This window comes from Lissotriton helveticus, chromosome 3_1 (genome assembly GCF_964261635.1).
Source record: "Lissotriton helveticus chromosome 3_1, aLisHel1.1, whole genome shotgun sequence".
Taxonomy (NCBI): domain Eukaryota; kingdom Metazoa; phylum Chordata; class Amphibia; order Caudata; family Salamandridae; genus Lissotriton; species Lissotriton helveticus.
Genome location: NC_136061.1, coordinates 1767933326 through 1767952660, shown reverse-complemented (window position 1 = coordinate 1767952660; position 19335 = coordinate 1767933326). Strand labels below are relative to the sequence as shown.

The 19335-nt window shown below is 47.0% G+C and overlaps 1 protein-coding gene across 7 annotated transcripts in view; it reads left to right on the top strand.

The window, feature by feature from the left end:
• Nucleotides 1-19335, top strand: part of PHACTR4 (phosphatase and actin regulator 4) — a 597089-nt gene that overhangs the window by 215319 nt on the left and 362435 nt on the right. The window contains exon 1 of one of the 7 annotated variants that reach the window (XM_078682595.1): nucleotides 2725-3671. The exons of 5 other annotated variants lie outside the window; for them this stretch is intronic. In XM_078682595.1, the coding sequence (XP_078538721.1) occupies nucleotides 3626-3671 (46 nt within the window). In that variant the 5' untranslated portion in view covers nucleotides 2725-3625. Of the gene's footprint in view, nucleotides 1-2724; nucleotides 3672-19335 lie in introns of those variants that run through there. One more of the 7 variants, XM_078682598.1, reaches the window with a different exon arrangement.

The following is a 19335-nucleotide window of genomic DNA, read 5'->3' as shown; positions in this document are numbered from 1 at the left end:
AGCACAGTAGTAGTAAAGTGCCTGTAGAGCGGTCACCGAATGTCCTATATGGCTGTGGCAATTAGTCACGTTCTGAAAGCCGTGAGGAGAGAGGTCAGTCACGTGTGCAGGCTTCACGGTGAAAGTAAGTCCCGAATGACGTCGGTGGAGTCAGTGGCCTGTTTGCCGGTGAACAGTACAGTGTTAGTCAGTTGTATGTCAGGGTTCGTGGCAGCCAGCCATGTGTCATGGTGTGGTCAAAACCTTGGATGGCTGGTAAAAAGTCAGTCACATGTCTGGCTCGTCTTTGACAGGAAGCTTTGGTTGTTTAGATAACTTGAAATCGCATACAAGAAGAGTACAAGATAAAATAATTATCCTCTCCCAAAAGATCATTTACAGTACACAAAAATAATAACAGTAGTTCAAATTAAAGGTTTGAAACGTTTACACACAAAATAAAAAATACACGTCCAATGGCTTTTCCCGACAACCCAATGGAACAAAACCTAGTAGCTTCATTAATTGTTCACATACCGTGCTCTCTAAATGGGGATCGTACATTTCTTATCCAACAGTTTAGGGCAGATGCAGAGAACGAGTTCAGTATTTTCTTTCCGTAAATGACACAGTGGCATAACATAACCCGATTCATTGTTTTGTTCCATGCACCATCAAACGGAATAATTGAGATACATATAAAAGCTGAAACTTTTATAATTTTTTGTCATAAATGGTCAATTGGTAAATCCCCCAAATCCTCCCTTATAAGTTTGTAAGAACCTAAAACATAACCATTATTTTTATACTATGAGCAGACCCTATCAGCTTCAAATTGGGATAATGAAATCGCTTGCTTAATAGGCTGTTTAGTGGCTGCCTTTTCATTTTAGCAAGAACGGTTAACAAATTAAGATTATAGTTAGTCAATAAATTGGCTATATTCGAGATTGAGACCAGATTTTTTAGACGAAATGTTTAAGGATACTTCCAACCAAATAAAAGGCTTCACAGAATTCTCTTCAGCGGACGCACAATGACAAATGCTTTTTAGCATGTTAATATTATTCCTAGACAAAATAGATAGTAGTCCTACCTCCAGTCTCAGCCTGGCATGAGAAGTAGATTGTCCAAGGTTGAGTGTCTTCCTCACACAGTTGTGCAAAATAAAGTGTGACTTACTAAAGGAGACTGATGCAAGTAAAATACAACTATACCTCAAAATGGATACTCTTTAGTATTTAATTGCAGTAATAGTTGAACCTACAACACCCCCATCTAGAAGCAAATTGTTTGTTTAATTGCATTAGCTGCTTTATTACATTTCTTTTTTCAATTCTCATTCTCCTCTGAGAATAATTATATAGGACACATTACTATGGTCAAATGAGAATAACATTTAACCCTCGATTTTATTTTTTTTGCTGATCTGTCACACACTTAAAACAGGATTTAGATTTCCCAAAGCACTATCGCTCCGAAAGGCTCATAATGGTAGGGCCTAGGAACCTGGTGAGACAGGTGCTGGTGTACAATGAGGACGGGAGTTGCAGCCCCCACACATTGTACTTTCACCCTTCGAGGCCCAGGCAGGACAGTCAGTCCCGAGGTCAAGCAATTGGGATTGCTTCTGCCACACGTGAGCCTGTGCCATCAGCGGGTTTGCCTTCCAGGCTTCACCCTTTCCACTTTTTACCCGGTGGTACCCTGCGTGAGTTTCAGGACGCTCGTCTGCGTGCCCAGCGTTGTCCCCTGTATCTTGCGAGCATTTATGCCTGTATTTTCTCAATATAAACTCACTTGACTGCACTTTGGTTCACTCTGCGCCTGGGCGTTATACTTAGTTCACTGGTTTCCACCGTATTGAATTATTCTCTGGTTCAGGCCTTTCCTGAAGCCACTTTTAATAACCACTAACTCTATGTTGATACAACCATTGCCAGGCAGTTTTCTGAGTCTCAAACCACTGCCACTAAGCAAACTAAAATGATCGCCTTATTGTAAGTGTCACAATTCACTCTGTAGCGCCAAGAGTCCTGCAGAGTTAATGTGTGCCATCTGACATACATTGATAGTGAACTGAAATTCACAGCGCCCAAGTAAGAACCGGAATCATTCTTACAGGTGTGAAGCGGCCACAGAGCCATGTGTTTAGTTCTCCTTACAGTATCCGTTCCTTCTCTCTTTATTATACATATTCCTTGCTTTACTTTTTGCTCTCTCGCCTGCCCACCGACCTCTCAATTCTCACTGTAGCCTACCCTTCCCTGTCCACTCCTTCCTTTCACCCTCCTTTCCCATTCTGTGTTCTCCTTTCCCATTCTGTGTTCGTGTCCGCACCTTTTTCTCGAATTTTACCTTTTATTCTTCTCCCTTACCCCCTCACACCTCCTCCTCTTTTTCGCCTCCCACTCTTTTCTCCTACCATCCACTTCACCCTCACACGTTTGCCTCTAATGCTTTTCCTTCTGGCTGGTATACACCTGTACCCTCGCCACCACAGGCCTCTTCGCCCTCGCCTCCTCCCAGCCCACATACGCCAGCTCTCTCCCCCCCCCTCCTTGTGTGCCCTTAAGCTGCGTGATGTATATGTTTTCTTTCACTCTGATGTTAGGAAGCGGCTCACAGTTCCCTCCCCCCTCCAGGGTGGGGCAGGGAGGGCTGGTGTTGGTTGTTCCTGTGCAGCTCCTGAGTGGCTGGCAGGTCCCTCCTCCTCCCTTCACCTCCTGCCCCGAGTGCTGCGGCATGCCAGTCATTCCTGCGCGGAGAGAGCTGGCTTTACTTCTGGTCTTAAGGAGCATTAGTTTGGTGAGGGCGCTGCTCGGAGAAGCGGACCTTGTGCTGCTGGCACCCGCGAGGAGCATAAACACGACAGTAGGAGCACCTGAGCACTCTCGGGACCCCGTAGCGCATTCTGGGTGCTTTCAGGCTTCCTTAGACCCACAGAACTCGGCTTGGACCCCCTGGAGTACATTGCATTTTTTGGACCCCATGGAGTTCGTTGGCGCTGCTTGGACCCCCGAGGCGCTCCTTGACGCTGCTTAGGCCTCCGTGAGGTAGCGTGGCGTTGCTGGGTCCCTCGAGGAACACTTGGACCCTACAGACTCTGCCCCGAAGCCTTTAGGAGCATAGTGAGACCCCGCGGAGTACCTGGGCGCTGGCGAGCCCCCCCGCGGGTCATACTGCTGGGATCCCCGAGGAGCGCGAGGGTCCTGCGGGCACACCTGTGGAGCGCGAGGGTCCTGCGGGCACACCTGTGGAGCGCGAGGCCGCCGCCGACACAATGCTCGAGAAGCGCCACACCGCCCCACGGCCGAAGAGGAGCGGTTACTGGCACTGCTGTAACCCGAGGAGTCCATAGCCACTCAAGGTGCCGCTGAGCACCCCGACTCTTGAGGGCACTTCTGTCAGGCCTTGGGCCCCGAAGCCTGGCTAGGTTACCGGAGGCCCACTAGAGACCCCGAGGAGCGCGAGAGCATTGCCGGGACCCCAGGGGTGAGGCCATCACTGTTGTCCCCCACGGGCGGAGTCCCCGAGGAGTTCCAGCGCCCTGCTAGGACCCCAGAGGAGGCCCCGGCCGGGGGCAGAGCTCAACATGCGCGTTATTTAAGACCGGCTTCCACCCAGAGGCCATCGGGACTCCGCCATGGGGCAGGCCTTCTTCCCGAGGCCGGCTAATCCTGCTCTGGCTGGTGAGTAGGGTCGACTCCTGTGTCCTGATAAACGACTTGTGTTATGTCGGGGTTGGAGCTGGGGGCTTTTACTTTACACCGCTGTCATGTCACCAACATTTGTGAAACATTTTTTCGGCTAGTACAACAATGAAGCACTTTCTTTTTTAACATATTCGCCCTATTCATGTGTATAACGAGGCCGGAGAGTGTCTAGCGCGAGAGCTTCTCTTGTGTGTGGGCTGTCAGTGGGGCTGAGTACTGGTGGAACCTGTACTTGGGATATCACTGTGACTTGGGAGCGTTGGAGGCAGGGTTGTTTGGGTGGGATGGGGGGGTGGGGGGGGGGTAGTGCCAGCTCTTCTATTTGGAAAAGGTAGGGGGGGTTAGTGCTGGTCCTGTATTTGAAAAAGAGGGTGCTTGAGGTACATGTTTGGCTGGTGCTTGTATCTGGGAGTGCTGTGGAACAGGTATTTAATGTAGGCTCTTGTATTGCTGGTGACCCTTGCGGCTAGTAGTGTAGCCCCATGTGTGTAAGTGTATTTTCATATGTACGCATACAAATAGGAGTCACCACCACTTTGTGTGCAGTGGCACTGGGGGTCAGTGCGAACCCCTCTCTGCGGTGGACCTCAGCAGCTCTTAGGGACCACTTTTTTGAGTGGTGCCACTGAAAATTGCTAATGGCTTACTTTGTGCGCGGTGGCAATCGAGGTTCAGTAGGAGGGTCATCAGTATGTGAGGTAATTCTGGGGTCAGCAGGTGAGGTATTTGTGCAGTGTCACAGGTTGTCAGCAGTTTGGACTCTTCTAATATGGTGTCCCTGACAGTTCCTGTATATGCAGTTTTCCTCTGGATCAGTGGGGCGTTGCCCTTGCATGTTCAGTGGTTCAGAGGGTTCGTAGTGTGAGATACAGCTTGTGCTGTTATTGAGGGTCAGTTCTGTGCCCCCTGTAAAAGCGATATCCTAACACTGTAAGGTTGCAGCCACCCCAGAGCAATTTCAGGGAGGGAAAGGAAGTGTAAACAATCTGATATAAGCCTCTCTGACAGCAAAGTGCGCCAGAGGACGTGGGCAGCCCCATGAACAGGGTGTTTTTTTAGGTCGGAACCTACCAGACAGCACAGCTGTCTAGTTGCTATAGACTTATTGGGTGACATTATAAAAGCTGATCTAAGAATGCATTCCGCCCACCGCTTGCCATTGGCTTTGTGGTTTGTAACTCACGTTTGCTTGCTTTCTATTTGCTGGCTTTATTTTTTAGGCTTACCAGCATGCATTTGTCCCTCCCATGGAGCATAGCCTGCTTACTGGACTCTTCCATGAGTATTCACTTTCTGTAAACAGGCCCATACATTTTGTTCTCATCTTGTTACATTTGCTGTGCGTTCAAAGACAGAGGTCAAATGTCCGGCTCAATCTTCTGAGGGAGCTTGGTGTTTACTTTTCTTTCCCTGATTTCAAAGTGAAAGGATTTATCTGACCATCTCAAGGTGTGAAACAAAAGGCTTTTTTCTAACACGCAACATTTAGATGTAAATGAACTGTGCAAATATTTCAGAATATAGTGGAATTAGGAAAGAACGAACAAAGAATTTTTTTTTGTTATTCTGAAGTGTGCTGGAAGCAAAGAATTGAATACGATCAAAACAAATCAATTCACTAGGTGATGCCATTTCCACACACTCCTTGCGCGCTGTATAGTTTTATCCGTAAAACTCTGTGCAAACATGGCCATTTCAGTTGAAAATGTGTTGTCTGTAATGGCAGTGCACTACCTCAACATACCTACTCCACTCTACTTCACTTTATGCCCCTCCCCTCTGGTACTTGATACCCCTCCCCTCTGGCACTTGACGCCCCTCCCCTCTGGCACTTGACGCCCCTCCCCTCTGGCACTTGACGCCCCTCCCCTCTGGCACTTGACGCCCCTCCCCTCTGGCACTTGACGCCCCTCCCCTCTGGCACTTGACGCCCCTCCCCTCTGGCACTTGACGCCCCTCCCCTCTGGCACTTGACGCCCCTCCCCTCTGGCACTTGACGCCCCTCCCCTCTGGCACTTGACGTCCCTCTCCTCTGGCACTTGACGTCCCTCTCCTCTACACCCCTCCACTCTCGAACGCTTTGCTCTCAAACGCTTTGCCAGTTCGTGACACACCAGTCCACTCCACACTACTCTAGGCCACTTCACGCTGTTCTACCCCACTCTAAGCCACACCCCACTCTACACTGTACCACACTCTGCGTCCCTCCATCACAGTCCAACCCACCACACTCCACTCTGACACTTTACTACACGCCACTCTGACACACTGCTCCGCGCCTCTCTGCTCCATGCTCCTTAGCTCTAGGCTGCGGCATTCTGCGCAGGACACTCTGTTTTAGGCCGCAGCATTCTGCAAAGCGCCACTCTACCATGCGACACTCTGACACTTTACTACAGTCCACACTACTCTACTCCATGGCCACTCTTCCCTATCCCACTAACTTTTAGCCATGATGAACATCAGCCACGCTAGTGTACAGCATGGCTAAAAAACATTGTGAAAGCCAATCGCTCGTGCATAGGCAAAACCTATTGGCTCTGCCTATGATTGTTTAAGGAATTGTTTGTTTAGTCTCGGGCCTACTTGCTGGACGAAAAGCAGCAACGGGGTGACTAGTGTGGCTACTTGATGTGTGGTTGGTCAGTGGTTTGATGGGAGTACATTGCTCCGTTTCCGTTTGGGGGTGCGAGAAGTGGAGTTAGTCAGAATCATGCCATGTTTATGATTTTTGGAGTGTGGAACTGCAGGCTGGATCTACTAGTTCACATGTTTAGCAGTGTAGAGTGACACTGCAGTGGCAGTCTTGCGCAGGGAATTTTTCGTGTTTGTTTGCACGCTTCGCTTCTAAGAGGTTCGCTGACTGCGCTGGAGCTGCTCCTGCCTGGAACCTGGCTGATCCGCTTGTGCTACCATGCACACCCGGTGCTTCGTAGAGAGACACCGAGGGCTGCTGCCTTATAATACAATAGACAATAGTACCCAATGTTCCCATTACTTGGAAACATAGAGATGCGGAATTGAGGGATGGGGGAATCTGAGAGGATCTTTTGAGGGTACCCTCTTCACAGATAGGACAATTTTCGGCATAAAAAGTCACTGCTGTGAATGACCCCGGAGAGGTATGGGATCGACTGCTCCAATATCGGCCCCCACCCTTCCAGCCCACCAGGAAAATGCCCGACGCCCGCTACGGCCAGTCTGGCCCTGGCAGTGATTCGCACAAACCATGTTGTGTCAGAAATTAGGTTGATAATGGGCAGGTTGGTCCGGATGTTTCTGTCCCCCACATGTGCAGTGTATGTCCTGTAGGGCCGCATCCTCGCTATAGTTTCAGGATATCCACAAATTATGTATTTATGTATTTATGTATAGTAACTACGAGTGAATTGATTGACACAGTCTGTTTAGCCTGAAAATATGGCAAGGACCCCATTCTTCTGAACCTAGGTTGGATCCCTTCCCTCAACACAATCCTGAAAATGGTAGCGGGCAGGTGAAGGTGGTGGAGGCTTTCCTGTTCTTTACACAGTTAGGACTTGAGGCTCATGCGCACACCTGTTTCCCAGCTGATGCCCTTGTGACCTTGTGTGCACACAGTTGTCATGAGTTTTCAACAGAGCAGTGTGATCACATGATCATCTCAGGCTGCTAACGTATACTAGCAAGATTAACATGTCCAGGCGTCCGAGGAGCTCACCCACTCTGGTTTCCTTTTTAGGTTTTGCCTAGCGAAAGCTGCGCTCTGCGCAGCTTTTCGCGCAGGCGAAATCCTGTTGAGAACTGTAGGGTGCTTTGGGTCGGCCCTCGTCATTGATTGGCTGGCTCCGTAAACGGAGCCTTGCCATTGGACGAGGGGCCTGTCCGTCAATGCCGGACCAGACACGGGGGCGTTCCTGACATTCTTTCCCTTTTGCCGACGTCACGCGACGCCGGGAACGCCCCCGAGTCTGGTCCGGCATTGCCGGCACTTCTGCGTCTCTCCACCCCCCTTTCCCGCCCCCTCCCGCTTGTTGCCTGATGCTGGCCTCGCGGCCGCGGAGAAGCCGAGGGAACAACCGCCGACGTCACCCGGGAGCCGCGCTGCCATTGCTTCAGGCTGCGGGAGGCTCGCCGGGCGACCTGCGCGGTGATTGGCTGCCTTTTTCCCCTCGGTTTGCGGTTTGTTGTAAGCTGGGCCAGGACGAGGCCGCCAAGAAGCTGCTGGGCAAAAGGTGTGCGGCCGCAGCGCTGGGAGAGGAGCCCACGGAGGAGGAGGAGGAGGCAGCTTCCCGGGACCCCCAGGAGGGAACGGAAAGAGGCAGACCTAGGGGACTGTGTGCACCGAGGTATGCCTAGGGGAGTGTGAGCGCCAAGGAGGAGGGGACGGGGGAGACAAACAAGCACGTGAGAAGCACAGGAGCGTGAACAGGTGCTTAGCAGCTAGGCTTAGCCGTCCGGGTGTGTCGCCTCGCGCTCCCCTCACTGCCTGTGGGATGTGCAAGCAGCTGGGCTGGAACTGGGACCCCTCCTTGGTGTTGGGGATTCAGCTGGAGGAGACGAGGGGTGCTGAGCAAAGGGGCGCTGCCGAACAGCCGTCTTCGTGCGCCTCTTCGAGGGTGAGACGACTTCCTCATTGTGTGTGCAGTTGCCACATAGCACCGAACCGTTAAGGTTCTCATCTCTATGTTTTCTCTCAGGGCTTCTCTTCTGTGATCTTCGGTGTCTTATGTGATATGGAACTAAAGGTGAAGTTCATAGGGACAGGCATCCCTCCCGTGATATTTTGTGACCTCCCGTTGAGTGGTCTCTTTGAGTTCTGTCTGAGCCGCCTCGTATGTGACTAAGAGGACTCCTATATGACGGCCATGGTGTGCTTTTTTTCCTTCATTACCGATGAGCTGTTTCTCGGCTCTCGCTGCTATCGATAATTCAGGTGTTTAAGTCCCGCTGTGGGACGGAGTGCAGGGAGCTTGGCCAAGTGATTCTTCTATGGTGGTGAAATCCCTCAGGCTGACTGGCCTGTTTTTTTCTCTCTCCGGTACAGAGAGATCTGAAGTTATGATCAGGAACTGAATCTCTGGCAACAGCCTTTTAACTTGGAGGGTGCTTTTCGATTTCTGCCCATGGGCTGCTTTTCTCGAGTGAGAACTTTCTTCTGAGAAGTTTATTCTCCGGATAAATATTTTGCTCATAGGCTGCTGCTCCAGCTTTAGGGACAGTCACGCAGGTGCTACATGGCTGGAGAGTAGTGCTTGCTGACGGAGGTCGCGTCTTTCGGTGGTGCGATCATATTACTAGATTCATCTCGATACAAGGAGAGGGCACACATTCCTTACCATATTTCTGTCTAGGTAAACATTCAGGTCAGTTTTAAGACTCGTTACATTTCATACTCGCCATATTTAGCAAAAGAGAAAAATATGCTGTCAAGTTGAAGGGTCCTTTCTCTTTGCACATTTAAGTTTTTTAATGCTGCTATGATGCTTCTTCATCGAAGATAACCTTCCAAATACAGGATCTGAAATCCAGCATGATCTGGAGCTCATTATTCCAATGCTTTTTCGTTAGTCTGCACAACTCAAACTGCAAATGGTCTCTATGCAAAAGACACTTTGCAGGAAACACTGATTTTGAGCCAACTTTAATTTTTTTAATGTGAAATGTTTATCCACTATTGCAGTTAAGCTTCGGACACTCTTCTGGCTCAGTTCTGTTGGGGATTATAATACCAAAGTAGGTGTCAACTAACACATGGCCTAATGTTGTTCAGTGGACTAGCAGTAGTCAATCAATCAAATCCTTTATTCGATCTTACACAGATCATAAAAGTATCATAAAAATATTTACAGTCACATTTTAGAAAAAAGACGTTATAAAAGATAGCTTAAATCCTGAGTCTTAAGAGTGCTACCATATAGATTAAGTTAAAAATCATTTAATCTATATACATAATACAGTAAAAATGTAAGTCAATTTTAAGTCGTCTTATGTGCCAACCTGCTTCCTCTTTTTAATACATGCCCATAGAAATTATGCTATCGAAAAGCACACAAACAAATTTTGCAAGGATTCCTGTTGCCTGCTTGTGCCTCCGTGTGCCCCTGTCGCCTGCTTGTGCCTCCGTGTGCCCCTGTCGCCTGCTTGTGCCTCCGTGTGCCCCTGTCGCCTGCTTGTGCCTCCGTTTTCGTGCCCCTGTCGCCTGCTTGTGCCTCCGTGTGCCCCTGTTGCCTGCTTCTGCCTCCGTGTGCCCCTGTTGCCTGCTTGTGCCTCCGTGTGCCACTGTTGCCTGCTTGTGCCTCCGTGTGCCCCTGTTGCCTGCTTGTGCCTCCGTGTGCCCCTGTTGCCTGCTTGTGCCTCCGTGTGCCCCTGTTGATTGCTTGTGCCTCCGTGTGCCCCTGTTGCTTGCTTGTGCCTCCGTGTGCCCCTGTTGCCTGCTTGTGCCTCCGTGTGCCCCTGTTGCCTGCTTGTGCCTCCGTTTTCGTGCCCCTATTGCTTGCTTGTGCCTCTGTGTGCCCCTGTTGCCTGCTTGTGCCTCTGTGTGCCCCTGTTGCCTGCTTGTGCCTCTGTGTGCCCCTGTTGCCTGCTTGTGCCTCTGTGTGCCCCTGTTGCCTGCTTGTGCCTCCGTGTGCCCCTGTTGCCTGCTTGTGCCTCCGTGTGCCCCTGTTGCCTGCTTGTGCTGTGTAAATGTGTGTAGAGTGCTCTGTGGGTGTGTGTGGGGTGCTTTGTGTGGCTGTGTGTGTGGGGGGCTTTGTGTGGCTGTGTGTGTGGGGGGCTCTGTGTGGCTGTGTGTGTGGGGGGGCTCTGTGTGGCTGTGTGTGTGGGGGGGCTCTGTGTGGCTGTGTGTGTGGGGCGCTCTGTGTGGGTGTGTGTGTGGAAGGGCTCTGTGTGTGTGTTTGTGGGTGTCATTTGCGAGAGATAAAGCTAGTGGCATTGTAAATGACAATGCCATTTATTTATGTTAAAAAAACATAAATAAAAATAATGTCAAGAGCAATGCCAATAGCTCTAACTTTAACAAAGGCAAAACCATTGCATTGTAAATGCTTGTTCCATTTTGGGACTTGTGGTCCTGTTTCTCATTATGCATTCATTGGAGGTTCCAGAATGCATTGTCATACCTGGACTGAGTGATGTCTGTCTTACGTATGTAATTGGGAACCATCGGAGCTAAGTGCAGGGCTCTGCTTATTTGTCCTAGTTGGGCTACCAGGAAATGAATGGGGTTCCCTGGTTAATTGGTCAGTCCCACTTGTGCTCGCTAACAAGGAAGTTTGGTAGATCAGGTTTCATTATTTGGTTCAGTTTACTGACATAATGTGCTTATAGCGTTCATTTAGGGTACCAGGAAAGGTACAATCAGCGAGATTTAGTCATGCAGTTTGTTTAGGGGTCACAGTGAGTACTAGTTACTTACAGGTAGTTCTCATTATCCCAGCTCCCTCGACGACCTGTCAGTAGGTTTTGTTAGAGTACTTTTGTTAGACTATATACTCTAAACACTTTTCCAGTATAAGCGCTTTAACAGTTGAGGCCACAGTGGAAGATATGGTGTGTACCTTTATTTTTTTTAAAGTCTCAGCTTTAGAAAAAACTCTACAGCAGTTATTCTGAAGTGACGTCCTTTCCACCCCTCTTGATAGCCTTGACGGGCTCCTTTGCCTTATGATATGAGGTTGCCTAAGATTAAGGGGGCTCAATGACCATGTCGTCCATGTATTTACTTTTAAGAAGCCTTGCCTAGTGACCCTTCTGGTTGGTGGTCTGTGTCCAAGTCTTGAGCTGCATGCAACAAACTGAAGGTTTAACCACGTGTAGTATGCCCTGATAAATCCAAAACTTTAATCCCATACCCAATCCGGGGAGTCTCTCCTCTCATCCTGCTTCCCAGATGCTCCCCTGTTCACTACAGAGTTGTCATGTCTAAAACTCTCAATTCGAAACATTCAAAATGCCACAGTTAATATATAAAAAAATGTTTTTCACTTCTAGAAGCCCATTTCCATTTATTTCCTTCAATGGAAAAACAATGCTGATATCACTAAACTGGTTTTGTGACCCAAGATTCTCGGCTCCCTTGGAAAAGCAGGTCTAAAACCTATTTCTCTCTACTCTGCCCTCCCAACCTCTCTCGTCCTTTAAAGCGTCATTGTAGCAGTGGGCCTGGTCCCCCTTTACTGTCTCATCTTGGTGCCTACTCTGGATGTGATGTCGATCATGATCCCTTCCTCCAGCCTGAGGCTGCTGGCAAACAGAATCTGGCCCAGTTCTTCTCCAATCCCTCTCGTAAAGAAGAGATCTGCTGTGCGGCTGGGAAATTAAAAACATTGCTTTTACATGAAATTACAAGCACCTCACATGTTGATGCTTACATTTATCTCAACATTTAAGGGAGACACATACACTAAGAATCCGGTTAGTAATTTATCAATGTACAGTCTCAAATACCAGAAGTATCTAACCAAGAACAGTAAGGGGAACCCTGCCAAAATCGGATTTTCCTACATTGAGGCAAACTGAGTCTTGTATATACTGACCAGATGATACTGAGAGATTATGTCTCAGAAATGTTTTTCCTGGTTTTGGCATGCTTTGGCCACCCTGAGAGGCCTAGGCCAAAGGTAATAAAATTGCCAAACAACAATGTATATGTTCTACATACATTTTTCTTTACAAATATTGGACTTTCCCTAGTTAAATAATTTCTGGATTAAAATATATTTTTTCGACCTATGTAATTTACATACACACAATCTTTATAAAAAGTTGAATCATTCCATTTATGAATAACTTTGCTTCTCACTATCCTTTTGATCTTGGTTACAGCCTCACGACTGGTTAATCTTGCTTGAATGAACTTCTGAATTTCTGTTACTTGCATTTATTTAATGATACTTATATTGTAACTGTAATACAAAACTCAGTGGCAGTCACTTCTAAATCTCCGATATTCTGACATTATTCCTGATGGTTATTTTGACTCTGTGGAGCCCAATTGTACTCCAAACCTACTGATTCCCAATGATTTTTTTTTAGCTTTTAATTGTTTTGATGTTTTTTGTCTATTTATGCTCTTGATTGTAATGTTTGTCATTTTTAGGTCTCGGCTAGTAACGCGCAAAGCGCGTTCTCGCCAGAGAACTATAGTCGGCGTCTCAGCCCATAACGAGCTGGAATGTGGAGACAAGACCTGGCCGCGCGCATCGCGCTGTCCCATAGGATAACGTTGTGCGCGACCACTTCTTCTCTCCCCAGCATAGAGCGGATCGCGTCGCGCGCCTCGCGCCTCTGGAATGCAGGGGGAGTCTGCAGAGAGGCGCGCGGCGCTGCTAAAGAGGCTGACGTCGGAGACTGAGTGCGTGAGAGGCGGAGGCAGAGGAGGGCTGGACCCAGCAGGCTTCATTCGGGAAATGTATTTAAAGCAGCTTGCAAAACACCCGCCCCCTGCAAACCTCCTCTGCAGAAGGTATACGAAGTAGGGAAGTGTCACAACACTGCCAATGTCACTCTTCCAGAAAAATGAATGAACAGAAATTAAGCAGGGTCGAGGGACCTTCTAAATGGCTTTAGAGGAACAGTGGCCGTGTTGTGCCTTACAATACAGAGACATGGCTGATCAAAAACACACCCCAAGCAAATCGTTCCAGTAGTGCTAATACTAATGACAAAAAGAAATGTGTTGCGGTGAGCAAGGTACTAATAACTGTGCCTGCACGCCTTATCTCCACGTGTCCCAGCAGTCCTGCCTTTCCGTGCAGGCCACTTCTCCACATTAACCGGAGTCATTTGGAGAGCAGCGAACGCGCCATTAGAAGCACTTTTACAAGTGCGGATTCATCCACCAAATAGCTTAATGTGGCCGCTTTCTGCATATTTTCTATCCGGGCCTGCACAAATCTCATTAATATTTCCCCCAAGCGCTTTGACAGATTACCTTGTCATTATGCATCCCGGAGCCTTTTAAACAATACGGGTAAACTACTGTTTGCGAGGTTAATGACAATTATCCCTTAATTACTGCATAAGTCACTCCGTCCACTTTATCTCGCAGGCAGGGCACTGCTCTGTGTATCTGCCACAGTGACACTGGAAATGAATCTTGGACGGGTTTATTCATCGGCCACCGCAGCCACCTTGTGAATTACAACGGAACAAATTGCCGCTTGTCATCATCGCGCGCACACAGTTTATGATAAAACAGGGCGAGCCCACTTCCATCCTCTAAGTAATGAACCTCTTTTTGAAAGGCACACACGGACACCACCACTAACATATTTATTATTATTATTATAGAGTTTTGTATCGCGCGAACAAGACCCGTGGGTATCAGAGCGCTTAACATAGGAGAGGTAAAGGGTTAACATATATATTAACAGTTACAGTACAACAGATGTGAGGTAGATGGTATATATTCATAACACATGTGACGTTAGCGTTAATAATATGCTATGGCTAGACTTATAACACAAGCAAGTATATATAACATAAATGAGGTAGATCGGTATAAGTTCATGTGGGATGCCGTTCTCAGGTTCAGTCAAAGTAACCATTGGTGGTGTCCTTTAGGTCGTTCTCGTATCTTTGAATACGCGTTCCTTATAGTATTGACTATGCCTCCCTTTCTCATGACATACATGTTCTGTATTAGGGCAGGAATATATCAGAAACAATGAACAATGATCTTCACTAAGTAATGTATTTATTCATCAGAAGGCTCTTCACTTCTCGCTTGAATGTTACCAGATTCTGGATCTTCCTGATGTTTGGAGGGAGTGAGTTCCATATTCTGGGGGCAGCTCCTGTGAACGCTCCTTCATATGTTTTTTTCTTTCGGAAAAAGGCTGGTCGTAACAGCAATTCCTCAGCACTCCTAGCTGGTCGGTTGCCACCCGACAATTGAATTTTCTTGGCTAGATATCTTGGGGTGTTGTTGTGTAGCGCTTTGTGTGTGATACATGCTATCTTCATTTGGATTCTGGCTTCATAAGGTAGCCAGTTTAAGGCTTTCAGGTGCGGGGATATATGATCATATTTCCTGGTTCCGGTGATAAGTCTTGCCGTAGCGTTAAGGCAGGCTTATAGTGGTGCCGTAGACATTTTTGGTAAGCCAGCCAAGGTGGTGCAGCCATATTCGATCCTCGAGATAACTAAAGATTGGATTGCCAATTTGAGGTCCGCCTCTGAGATGAATGGTTTCAGTTTTCTTAAGTAGTTCAGGTGGAAGCGGGCACTTTTGGCCATTGAATTAATGTGGGCTTTCATGTCTAGATTCTCGTCTAGGGTGATTCCTAGTGATTTAGCTGAGTTGACCAGTGTTGGGTTGCAGTTTAGCGCAGTCACAACTTTCGTCCATCCCTTTATTTCCGTATGGCTCCTTGGCGGTGAGATTAGTAGGAACTCTGTTTTGTGTGCGTTCAGCTTCAGATGATTTGTGGTTAACCATTGTAGTGCCATTTTTAGTGTCTCGTTCATTAGTTCAATGACTTTTAGGGATTCGATCTTTAAGTATATTTGCGTGTCGTCAGCATACATGTGATAGGATATCTGAGATTTTTGGAGAATTTCTGCGAGTGGTTCGACGTATAGGTTAAACAGATCTGGGGATAGTGTCGATCCTTGAGGGACTCCTATTGAGATAGGGCATGGAAGTGAGATTGATTGGTTAACCAGGAAGCGCTGCGTTCTGTTCTGTAAAAAGGAGTCGAACCATTTCAGCACAGTTCCCGACAATCCTATCCTGTCCCGTAACCTGGTCAGTAATGCTTCGTGATTTACCGTGTCAAATGCCGAAGACAGGTCAAGGAGAATCAGTAAGCATGCTTGCTTTTGGTCAAGGGCCTGTAGCGCACCATCAACAATATGGAGAATCGCTGTTTCCGTACTGTGCCCTGCTCTGAATCCTGACTGGCATTCATCTAGCAAGGAGAACATGGCGATGTGTTGGCTCAGTTGGTTCTGCACACATTTCTCAATCAGCTTGGCCAGTATAGGGATGTTGGTCACTGGGCGAAAGTTGTTAGGATCTGATGCATCCGCTGTGGGTTTTTTGATTATGGGAACTACTTGACCTGTTTTTAGGCAGTCGGGGAGGATCCCTTGTGAAAGTGAAGCATTTATTATTTCGGTCCATATTGGAATCAAAATGTGATTGATTTCTTTTAGGCATTTTGCGGGCAGGGGGTCTTGGTAGTGGTTGTTTGGTTTGATTTCTGAGAGCGTCTTGGCAATCATGTGCTGGTCGTACAGTTCGAATGATTCCCAGATTGCCTTGTTTTTTGCCTTAGTGCATTCCTTTGTAGAGTCGGTATCGTTCGTATACCGTGGTTCGATGGGAAGGTTCACCGCGGCGTTTCTAAGCTCTATTTCGAGTAATTTGGCCTTTTCCGTGAAAAACGTGAAAAATTCATCACAGCTTAGAGGTGTTTTTGAGTTTTCTTGCACTGATTTGGCTAGTTTGTTTGATTGCTCCTTTAGGATTTCAAAGAGTTTTCGTGGTCTGTTTTTGGCATTGTCCAATTCTGATCTTATGAATTCCTTTTTTGAGTTGATGATCTTTTTATTATATTGGTTCCTAATTTTTCTGAGGGCTTTCAGTTCAGGGGATGACGGGTGTTGTCTCCATTTTCTTTCGGCCATTCTCAATTTACGTCTTTCTTTGTTTAGTGCTTCATTAAACCACAGGTTTTTAGTCTTCTCTGCGATTCTTTTCAATTTTAATGGCATGGTGTTATTGACGATATTTTCGACAGCTGCTATGTAGTGATCCGTCAGGTCGTTGACGTTCTCCAGGTTGTTGGGTGGCCTCTTTCGCAGCTTTCGACCAGTCGATCCATATTTGCTTCTTTTGTGTCTCGAGTCCATTTTTTGGACTTAAAAGGTTGCCTGGTCCTGCCTTTTCCCACTGTGGGTATCACGAATGTTATGGCGTGATGATCAGACCAGTCACATGGAGTTATGGAGCGGATTGTTGTATCTTTGTTTCTTGAAATAATCCAGTCTAACGTCGCTCCTTTTGAGTGTGTGGGTTGTGTGCACGCTTGTGTGAGGTTTAGTTCAATGAGGAAACCTTTAAGCGTGTTGACCAGTTTGTCATTGCAGTCCTCCCAGTGAAGGTTGAAATCGCCTAGAAATATGTTATTGGCTTCGTTGTTAGAGTTGGCTGTTATGATCTCCATTAACTCTTCTGTAAACTTTGCGTTATCTCCTGGTGGGTGGTAGAATGTATGCAAGTTGCATCGTTGAATGTTAGTTGATCTTATATTAAGACCTAGATACTCACAGGATTCCAGAGGGTCGGCTTGAATTTGTTTGACCTCTATGTCTGATCGATGAATGCAGGCTATCCCTCCCCCTAGCTTTCTGTGTCTATCAAGTCTCAAAATGTTAAATTGCGGTGGAACTAAGAGATCCATGATTGGGGATGAAGATTCCGTAAGCCATGTTTCTGTAAGGACTGCCAGGTCAATGTCCTTGTTGATGATGAGGTCCGCTATGTCCGATGCATGTTTGGTTGCCGATCGACAGTTGAGTAGTAGACAAGTCAGAGGTTTTTCTTTGTTGCTAGGGTTCGCATTTTCGGCTTCGTTTGGTGTTAGCTGTATGTGCTGTAAGTTGTGGGGGTTGGATGTTTTATCATTTTTTCTCGATATTCTGTTAGTCTAGTGGTATTGTTTTGATTCTTTCCTCTCCCTTGTGGTCCGGTAGTTCATATGTTCGGATTAAGGCCAGAGTTTCCTCTTTTGATAATGATTTTGTCCTGTCTGGTCGGTTGTCTCTATGTTTTAACGGCATGTCCGTCTCGTTACTCATTCTTTGTGAAGAATGTACAAGGTTTTGGATATGCGTGACTTTAGAGTGAATGTTCGCCGTCATCTCTTCAATTTTCTCAATCGCCTGTAAGGTATTAATAGTGGCTTGTGCTAGCTTGCTCACTAGTTTCTGAAGCTTATTAATATCTTTCTTGTTCTGATGTGATTTCTTAGGGATGACAAATCTGTTTATCCGCTTTGCTCTTCTCCTTTTTGGATCAGTTCTTAGTTCCGCTACAATTTTCTTTCTTTCCTCTTTTTTATTGTCGGTTCCGTATCTATTGGAGATGTTGTCGGTGCTAGATAAGTTCTGAGTTGCTAGGATTGTGTTTGTGGGTGAAGGTCTGCACGTCGCTGGAATTGTACTAGCGAGAAGTATAGGAAGGTTGATGGTGTTGGATAGGTTCTGTGTTGCTGGGAGTTCGTTTGTGGGTGAAGGTCAGTACGACGCTGGTATTGTGCTCGAGAGGGTATAGGATATAGGAGGGCTGATGTCTTCTGTCTCATCCAATTCCTGGTTGTCAAAGGGTACTACACTCGGTGCCGATGTATGCTCTACATGAGGAGTCTCATAGTTTGGGAGTAGGGACGACTCTTCTCTTTGGAGCTGATCTTGTTCTTTGTTTGCCTGATAGGTAGACCTCTCTGTTCTTTCAGTCGCGTTCTCAGGTATTGTCATTACTAATTCAGATATAGCTTCCCGGTTAGGGCTTTGAGCATGGTGGTCCCTGGTTCTATTGGTGCCTCTGGTGGTGATATCGAAAATGTCTAGAGTGTCTACTGGTGGGGTCAGGAGAAGTTGGTGACTCGGGTCTTCCAGTGAGTCTTTTACCGATTGGAAAATCTTGGCAAATCTCTCTAGTTCTCGATTTGCTGCTTGTATCAACACCATTCCCGATTTATATATCGTGATGCTAAGTTCGGCTCTGCATCTTTCTGATGGTGAGGTCGATATTCTTGTGCCGTGGGGGATGTTTTTCGTACTTTTTATGGTAAGCATCCTAGTGAAGGCATTGCACCATTTAGCTGTTTTATTTGTGTAGAATATGAGGTCATTCATTGTCGTACCTTTAGCCACATTGAAGTATAAGTCTGCAAATAGTATGTCCGGGTTTTTCCTCAGGGAGTAGTGCTTGAACTTCTTAGCTGCATTTTTGGTTAAATTGTGTGGGTATTTTATACTCAGGGCGTTCAAGCCAGCAGTCTCTAGGTATCTTTCGCTCATTTTAGCTCCGTTTTGTATGTATAGTGGTGACTCTTTCTCAGTTTTATTCCGGGTAGAACCACTGCTGATGTTGTTTAGTGCTGGTTTTAGGTTTCCTTACCAGATCTAGTAGTGTGTAGTTATAGGTTTGCTGAGTAGTATTGGATATAGCTTCTCTTTTCCATAATTATTCTTCCTTTAACTCTTAATGGTTGTGGTTCCAGAGTGCTTAATTATTAGCTGGCTGACCTTTGTTATGTTCTGGGTTGTGTGTTATAAAGCTAATCATTGTAAGATGGCTGCCGTTATGATGGATCTTCTGCAGGCAGGGAAGACTTTCTCTCTTTCCACTTCTTTAGTTAGTCCAGCTTCCCTGCAGGCAGGAAAGACTTTCTCTCTTTCCACTTCTTTAGTTAGTCCAGCTTCCCTGGTCGATTAGCCCAGCTTCCCTGGCTCTCCTTAAATTAATTAAATTGCTGTGAGTTGCTTTGTTGCATATATAATTGCGGAGTTCCGCTTTCCTACACGAGGGTGCGGATATTTATGCCAGATCTTCTTGTTACTTGTCCGCGCTGGCCGCCATTTTAAGGTCAGGCGGGGCGGACTGAAGACTTTTCCCTGTTCTCCTGTTCCCAGCGCCACAGGCTCT